This window comes from Haliotis asinina, chromosome 11, assembly GCF_037392515.1.
Source record: "Haliotis asinina isolate JCU_RB_2024 chromosome 11, JCU_Hal_asi_v2, whole genome shotgun sequence".
Taxonomy (NCBI): domain Eukaryota; kingdom Metazoa; phylum Mollusca; class Gastropoda; order Lepetellida; family Haliotidae; genus Haliotis; species Haliotis asinina.
Window position 1 is genome coordinate 296479 of NC_090290.1, and position 8814 is coordinate 305292.

General features: G+C 40.9%; 1 protein-coding gene across 3 annotated transcripts; it reads right to left on the reverse strand.

Moving 5' to 3' along the window:
• Nucleotides 1-3922: 3922 nt before the first annotated feature.
• Nucleotides 3923-7179, reverse strand: LOC137255960 (protein rolling stone-like). Of its 3 annotated transcripts, none has more exons than XM_067793571.1 (3): nucleotides 6998-7179; nucleotides 5471-5564; nucleotides 3923-5187 (listed from the first exon to the last, which is right to left on the reverse strand). In XM_067793571.1, exons 2-3 carry the CDS (start codon nucleotides 5549-5551, stop codon nucleotides 4432-4434), a joined length of 837 nt encoding a protein of 278 aa, XP_067649672.1. In that variant the 5' UTR covers nucleotides 5552-5564; nucleotides 6998-7179; the 3' UTR covers nucleotides 3923-4431. The 3 variants fall into 3 exon arrangements, with proteins under 3 accessions (XP_067649672.1, XP_067649674.1, XP_067649673.1); XM_067793573.1 differs by lacking the exon at nucleotides 6998-7179 and adding an exon at nucleotides 6657-6981; XM_067793572.1 differs by lacking the exon at nucleotides 6998-7179 and having other exon boundaries at nucleotides 5471-6534.
• Between the last annotated feature and the right edge of the window lie 1635 nt (nucleotides 7180-8814).

Sequence of the window (8814 nt, forward strand, 5' to 3'; positions counted from 1 at the left end):
AAATTTCACAACACCTGAATATTCACTGAATGTTCATTTGGAAAATATACTTTTCTTCTTATGATTATGAAATTATTTCACTTCATAAGTATGCAAAGAAAGGTACGAAGAGATCGCTTTTTCAGTACAGAAGTATTAGAATATGGACGTAAGGCTTGTCCAAATGAAGACACGACCTGGTTTATACACTTTTAACAATTTTCGTATAAATATTGTTTGAGTTAGATATTCTGCCATCAGATATATTTTAATCGAATTTGAATTGACTTTATTATCGAAATTTGACAAACTCTCACCTGGTCAATCAATATTCATAAAAGTTTTGTCTATAAAAACGACACAAACCAATACAATGAACAAGACAATTCCTTTAAATATGTGTGCCTCTATATTTCATGAAAGGTGCAAATCATTTACATTAACATTATGAGTTTTACATATAAGTTGGAATTAAATCGCTGTTTATTAACCTGTTCATATAAAACTGCAATATTTGTCCCAACGATTGAATATTGAATAGCACCGGAACTAAAGTACATGTTGCAGTAATGGCTACGTGTGATCTTCCAACACTTGTGTAGAGGCTTGAAATGTGGTATAGTGCACTTACTGAGTCAATTTCCCATGTAAATATTATTCAAACAATCAGAAACTTTCAAAGAATAAAAACGCATACCTTATATCCACATATGATATGTTGTTGAACATGGATATATGTACGTAGATACTGAAATCAGTCTCATGAAAAAATATCTGAACTATACGCAAAATATACATGACAATACTGAAATTGAAATCGGAATGGTATGGTCATTGTGTTTACTCTTGTTCAACCGACCTTCACCCCAAAGAAATTGCCTAATATGTGCAACAATGTTGACGTGTGACATCACTACCGATGACCGATTTCTTTCAAAATGGCGGCTTCGCTGACAAGGGTACAGAAGATTTTGCGAGGACTTTTTCCCTCATTCAAGGATGATTTGTACATAAATGTGAGAAGTATTCAGAATTATTCTGACTATCTGTGTATTGTTATATGTTTTTATCGTTTACATTGTAAATGACGGAAGAAGCCAGAAATGAGGATAAGTACCGTTGTCGTTCTGCGTGATTTTACGTCAGTCATGGCGTCACGCTGCACTAAAAGTTTGACAGTTTCTTATGAATTACCAAATGATTGCTTTGTATCTCTATTTGATTTGCTATTTCTTGCTACGGTGCTGTTCCCTTGAGTGTTCTAAGCGTATTGAGCCATTGTAAGCAATGATTAGAGGGCTGGATGTTGGAAATTTTCCTAAAATGCTACGCAGTGTAAAATCAGATGTTTTCTTTGTTTACATTTCAAACAAGCGGTGTTTCGAGCACAGCGTTCGTTTTCATACCATGTATCTTTCGTTTCGTTTTATCAAGACAGTTGGTATTGGTGACAATGGCCATTTGTAATTTGATTCTAAGATGTGTGGGGAATGCAATGATGCATTTATCACAGCCGAATATGAAACATACGTGATGTAATTGGCGTTTCAATACCGGCCTTCTCGAAACGTGATTTTGTAAACACTATTCAATATGGCGGAAAGCGCACTTAGGCGTTCGTGTAAGTGTATTTTCGTAAACATCCCAACCGATTCTGGGTTCATCGGCGACGTTTCAGAATTATCATTTCTGGTTACATGAAAACTTGATATCAGTGATCACTACTATAATAGTATTTTTGAAATTCAATACTCCCAGCAATTGTCCGCTTTTTACATTTCAAAACATACAGCAAATAACGCTTTGAATCGCGATTTTGTATAGTGTGAAAAATGGCGACATTTACGATGAAGCCTATTTTGAAAGGCAATTTTAAGCACTTTAGCTTGGTCTGAGATAACAGTGGATGGTATCACGAAAAAGGGAATTTTCCTCAGAATTCAAAACTGTGAAGTATATATATGTGCGTGGTATATTTAGAATTTTATTTGACTTCAAAGTGAGGGGTGAAGAGGAGGGACATATATGTCCCTGTGGCATCCAGGGGGTTAATTGAGCTGGTGCAACCCAATATTACAAAGTGTAAACTGGTTAGGAGTCTAGCAATAACATCACACGTCTTCATCGACATCGACGATGATGCAGAAACTAGCCGACATCAGCGACCCAGACGATTCTGACGATGAGCCAGAACCAGCACCTCCCCCTACTGTCAGCCTATATGGACTCTAAATTTTTTCCGGTGTGTTCGGTTTGATAGATAATTGGAGAAAATGCGTGCCTCTTTCACTCTTGCAATGGCGCCAAATCACTGCTATTTATAAAACGCGTCTCGGATCTGACAGGTGTTGTGAACAGGGATAGGCTGCCTCTATGGTTACTACAGCACCGAAACGTGTGATGTTCTGACACATTCCTTGCAACTGGAATTTGGCGGGTACACATGGTACAAACAGGTCTTTATCTTAGGTTGCGGTTTGTGCAAGTAGGTTGACATCTCTCAGCTCGAGCCCTGACTGTGCATCCCTGACGTTTGAAGACAGAGAAGCAGAACACGCATGCTTAAAAAGTAGTGGTACTTAATATGTATCGGCTAGTCGTAACGCTCTAACTGGGAACATATTATGAGAATGCTCGAAGTCATCCATCGAAATTCGAAGTCATGAACAGTTTTCTGCATTTCTCATTGATCAGATCTTTCTGGGGGTGAAACATTTCACAGAGAAGTAGGCATCCCCATGGACACCAGTTATGCCCCACTCACCGATATGTTTCTTCATGCACATGATTCAGAATTTCTTCTGGAGTTGGCAAAAGAAACCAACGGCAGTCTGGCCAAGAAGTTAAGCTTAAGCTTCCGATGTATCAATGATTTATGTGGTTCAATACCTTCAGCGTCAGGCACCTAATCGCCGGCACACGAAGTCAGCCGCCTAGCCTGCTCATCCACACAAAAATGGAAGTCGGACAACTGGTGGTATAGACTGCGTGCTTTGTGTACCCCTCTGATAAGTGTAAACTGGCACGGCTCCCACGGCCGAAAGCTATGATTACACGATGCCATTTAGAAAGTGGTCAAATGCAACATATGTCATGTTTGGGATTGCACAAATATATGTTTAATGTGAAATATGTTGCATATATGTTGCATTTGACCACTTTCTAAATGGCATCGTGTAGTCATAAGTGAGCTTCCCTTTCCTGTGGAGCAACAGCGCAAGCCGTTAGTGTTTACAGCTCACTGCTTTTGAGCTACAGTCGGGCGTTCTCCTTTTATCAACATTTCAGTCAGGTCAGGGTTAGGGTTACAACATTGAAGGCCTCAGTAGACTTTCAACAAGTTTTATGGTAGACATATGGAGCAAAGTTCATGACGGGGTGCCACCGGTGGGGCAGGATACGCTCCCCATTTACGTGCCACTGATGGGGCAGGATACGCTCCCCATTTACGAACACCTGGTGTCATCACTATTTCATAGTGATTCATAAACACGCAGTCTGTGTTCGTATTGCATGGTGACAATCACTGGTTTGTCTGGTTCAGACGTTGTTTGATTACAAACAACGTCATACAGCTGTAATACTGAAACAATGAGTGAGTCTAGTTTTACGCCGCTTTCAGCAATATTCCAGCTATATGGCGGCGGTCTGTAAATAATCGAGTCCGGACCAGATAGTCCAGTGATCAACAACATGAGCATCGATCTGCGATTGGGAATTGGGAACCGATGACATGTGTCAATCAAGTCAGCAAACCTGACCACCCGATCCCGTTAGTCGCCTGTTACCACAAGCATAGTCGCCTTTTATGGCAAGCATTGGTTGCTGAAGGCCTATTCTACCCCGGGACCTTCACGGGCCTAATACTGAAACAAACTGACATCTGCTCATGATATAGTCACAGGTGTACAGTCAACAGAGATTTCTTTGAATGTGAAAAGGGTTTTGTCGCTTCTATTTAATCATCTTAATATGATATGATATGATATGGGATATTGTTATCTACAGTTCAGAATCGAACTGAAATAAAAGTTGGATGTTAATTCTTGTTTGTTTTGATTGTACATGGTCATATAGAGTTACGGACATGCATCATACATGGTCATATAGAGTTACGGGCATGCATCATACATGGTCATATAGAGTTACAGACATGGATCATACATGGTCATATAGAGTTACGGACATGCATCATACATGGTCATATAGAGTTACGGACATGCATCATACATGGTCATATAGAGTTACGGACATGCATCGTACATGGTCATATAGAGTTACGGACATGCGTCATGCATGGCCATATAGAGTTACGGACATGCATCATACATGTTTATAGCCAAACAAACACCGATAACAACAAACCCAAACCCTTGATCCATAAGAATGAAAAGTGAATTTTGTAAGACACGAGAAGACATACAGTTGCACTTGATATCAAGCAAAGGAGTATCAGTTGCCCCGCACCAGTCTGTAGTAAATGGCCAATCTGCCCCTATAAATACCATACGAAATACAGTGCAAGACCACACACCAGAAGCTTGTGACAAAGATCATTCCAAACGGCAATGTGGGGTGGTTCCAGTCTAATACTGTCTTATAGATCACATGTTTGTGGTCTGCCATCCAATACACAATACTGAAGAGGTAATACAGAAGCCCGAACACTACAGGAAAGGGAAAATGAAGTAGACGTACTGGGATTGCAGAAACCATTTGATCAATAAGGACGACAACTGAATTCAGAGCATGCACGAACAACTCTCGAGGTTGGATCGCTGTCTTGTCCGTGGCAATAAAAACGTAAAATCCGCATGTAACTGCTGGGCATGCTGTGTTAACAACAGTGTAAATAATCCACAGAAATATCAGATGCAGCGGTAGCTCGTTCTCTTGTTGGTTTCGAACAATTAACTCAGTCCCTTCTGCCGGGTGTGAGTTCTCCTTTGGTGCCTGGAAGGGACGATGATGTTCCTCATGAGATGGTCTGCTGAGGAAGTTGTGGCATGTGCTAGCCCAGACGTGGTGCACCACAACGACGGCGTGGGCGACATGGTACGTCGTGAGAAGTGTGTACGTCCAGTATGTGCTGAAGGCTGGCCAGGGAATGGGCGAATGGTACGTCAGGGTGTTGTACCATAACGTAGTTGTCAGATAGGAAGTAATCAGAATCCTGTAGATTACTATAACTATTGGAGGTACACGCCACTGAAATGAGAAACATTCAAGGAAATGACTTGATAGCTGGGACTGGATTGTTTCAAATGCACAAGCAGGTGCTTGTTCGTGTGTGTTAGGTAATGCATACCTTAAAGTTAAACGTTATTGTGAGAAAATTGGCAAATACTTAAATTGTTGTAATATGTTTGCAGCACAGATGGATTCATTAGTGCATGACCCGATAGATCTGGTTTTCAATTTGGTATCGATTTCTTCATTACAGGGTATTTTTATTTGTCGCTTTTATTTGCACGAATAGTTCTGTACACACCTGCCAGATGTAGAACCTTTCCCGGGAAACTCCACTGAAACCAAAGTTCCTCCACTGACACTCTCTCTTCCTGTCACTCATGCTTCCATCCAATCTGGAGGAACATCATGCATTAGTGTCATAACGGGTTAGGTTAGAATTTCTTCTGGAGGAACATCATAGACTAGTGTCATGACGGGTTAGGGTTAGAGTGTCTTCTGGAGGAACATCATGCATTAGTGTCATACCGGTACCGGGTTGGGGTTAGAGTTTGTTCTGGAGGAACATCATAGACTAGTGCCATGGCGGGTCAGGGTTAGAGTTTCTTCTGGAGATACATCATGCATTAGTGTCATAACGGGTCAGGGATAGACTTAGTTCTGGAGGAACATCATGCATTAGTGTCACAGTGGGTTAGGGAGGGACTTCGTTCTGGAGGAACACCATGCATTAGTGTCACAGTGGGTTAGGGATGGACTTCGTTCTGGAGGAACATCATGCATTAGTGTCACAGTGGGTTAGGTCTGGAGGAACATCATGCATTAGTGTCACAGTGGGTTAGGGATGGACTTCGTTCTGGAGGAACATCATGCATTAGTGTCACAGTGGGTTTCATCATGCATTAGTGTCACAGTGGGTTAGGGATGGACTTTGTTCTGGAGGAACATCATGCATTAGTGTCATAACGGGTCAGGATTAGACTTTGTTCTCGAATAATGTCATGCATGACTGCAATAACGACAATGCCTTGACACTGATAGGGAATGTTGTTTCACGCTGATTTTGACGATATTGCAACAACAGGAAAACCACTGACATCAGACACTGGCATGACACGTTTTACAGAACGTTCTCGCCATATCAAGGCTAAGATACTTCGACATCGATACCTTGGTGTTTGCCGTTTCTATGGAACTAAGAAGACGCATCTTTGAAATACTGATCAAGCAGCGTCAGTATTTGTTATCTGCTCATAGCATGTTTGCAGGAAGGGGTCGAAACACAGGTGCATAACATGCTTCCATATATGTAGAAAAGGAACGTGCATCGTGAAATAAATTGGCACATATATATTTAACATGATTCCACATACACACATGGGAAGCGCGCATAATGAACTGGAAGTCAACCATCTATTTAACATGATCCCACACGTAGAAAAGGGGAACGTGCATTGTAAAGCAGACATAAACACCTTACATCATACCTATTTCATCCTGGGACGCAGTCTTGACTATCATTTCTGTAACGGAATCGGGGACATGTTTTTGTTACCTTATTGCAAAGACTAGATTAAAGGCCAGGTATTTGAGGATGATGTGTTCACCTGAAAGTACAAGCTTTCGGAATTTGTTGATCACACTTTCCTCTGAAACTCATCTTTCACTTTGTGGGTAATACAAAAAAGTTTACCTTAGTGAAATATACTCTGGAATTGCGATCGTACAGATATTGTTAATATCACCATTGATGTCGGTAGCGTCTCTTACGTAGATTCTGTTGTGTGCTACGTTATGTGTTAGTGTTAAATAAAAAGAAGCGTCTTACAAAATTTTTACATTCGTTCAACCCTCGTGTGACTGAATATTTTTACGTCGCTTCTCGACAGACTCGCTGCAATGAAAAAACGAAAGTACTTCACACAGTGTACCCATGTCAGTCACCAAAATATATATTGTTGAAAAATGAAACTGCTCTCTTGTATCCGATAAGCAGCGTTCAAGCAGAGGCCTTCGTGTCATTGAGAGGATTAAAGATTTTCCAAACAATGTATAAAAAAATTGACATGACTCACACGCACACACGCACCCCCCACCCCTCTCCACGCACACACACACCACCACCACCACCACACACACACACACAAACTTGAAACGCTGCACAGTGCAATATATCTAGACAAGGCCGGACACTTCGGCGTCAGTCATAAATGATTTTCAGTTCAGATCCTGAGGGTAGTCAGGAATGGGTAGTCATTTGCACTGACATATGTACTTATAAGTACATATTCATTTTAGGAAAGCAAAAATTGTATCTGTCATACTGTAATGCTTTTTTTTTATAGTTCAACTCACATCAACAGCTGCAAGTTGCAAACCATCCTGAGGATAGATTAGACTGAGTCCATGTCTTGAAAGTATTTGTACGTTTTTTCCAACTGCACTATATTCTACTACATTCTATTACATTCTACTACAAAACAATTCACTCCTATTATCTTATCTCCAGTTCTACTCACCTCAGATGCTGAAATGAAACTGGTGGACTGTGTTTCCACCGAACCATAGTAATTTGATGTCATTTTGTTCAATTATGAGATGTGTCACTTCCAATTACAGCTCTATAAGCACTGCACACGTTTATGTCTATGAACATTGTCAAATATATGAGCCCGTTGCTGATAATATGCATGTAAATTTCTCATTGTATGAAGGCTTTTTTTTTTTTTTTAAAAAAAAAAAAAAATACCACAACTATAATTAATATCATTGCATATGGATGTATTCAGTGACATATATTCACGTCTGGCAACCAAGACCTGAACATTGTTTGTTCGCCATTTAATTTTCTCTGAAAAGTCACGTGACGATGACGAGTGCACGAGTCACAACATTCAGAGAAGCATCGGAAGTGAGAACTGTTTTATTGGAAAAGAATTCACCCAAAAGAGGTGAACATTTTCGCATGGTCTTTGAATATTAGATGTAAATCTTTGAATTATATTTTATCTCATTTCAACAATTGGTGTAAAGTTTAAGTACAAATTAATATTTTACCACTTTTCTGTAATACTTCAGATGCTTGTTCTGGAGATACATCATGCATTCTTGTCATGACGGGTAAGGGATAGAATTAATATTTTACCGCTGTTTTGTAACACTTCCGATCTAAGAAAATCCTAGGACCGTGTGTGTAAGTCTCCTGATCACGTGACTGGGGATCTGACGCTATTCTATCTGTAGAGCCTGAGCTAGTGAATTTCTCCTCAGTGTAGCGCGTGGAAGCGGTAGAATCTCAAGGTCTCACAACTGCTGTATCGGAGACAGTCATGTCATGGGATCGGAACGGGCGGGCACGTTGATGTCGTTGAGAAAGCCTATTGTAACAAGAGCGTTGTCAGGTGTGGCATTATCTTGTTGAAGTAAGGTTCTTGGAAGTTGCTAGAGACGAAAGGGCATGCGGTCGCAGTACCTGCCACACAGTCGGTCTTGGTGTTCCCACAAGTCCGTCCCAACCCTTTCTGCACTATATGGTTCCGTTTCCTGAACGCAGCAACATGTCGTCCGTCGCCACGCCGTCAGTAGACAGGTCTTCAGCGTCAGGTCTGTTCAGCCGGAACCTACTCGCGTCACTCTCGACCTGTT

Coding starts and splice junctions, on each gene's coding strand:
- LOC137255960 (XM_067793571.1), bottom strand. CDS start 5,551: ATGAGTGACAGGAAGAGAGAGTGTCAGTGGAGGAACTTTGGTTTCAGT. Junction 5,188..5,470: donor AAAGGTTCTACATCTGGCAG/GTGTGTACAGAA, acceptor TTCTCATTTCAG/TGGCGTGTACCTCCAATAGT.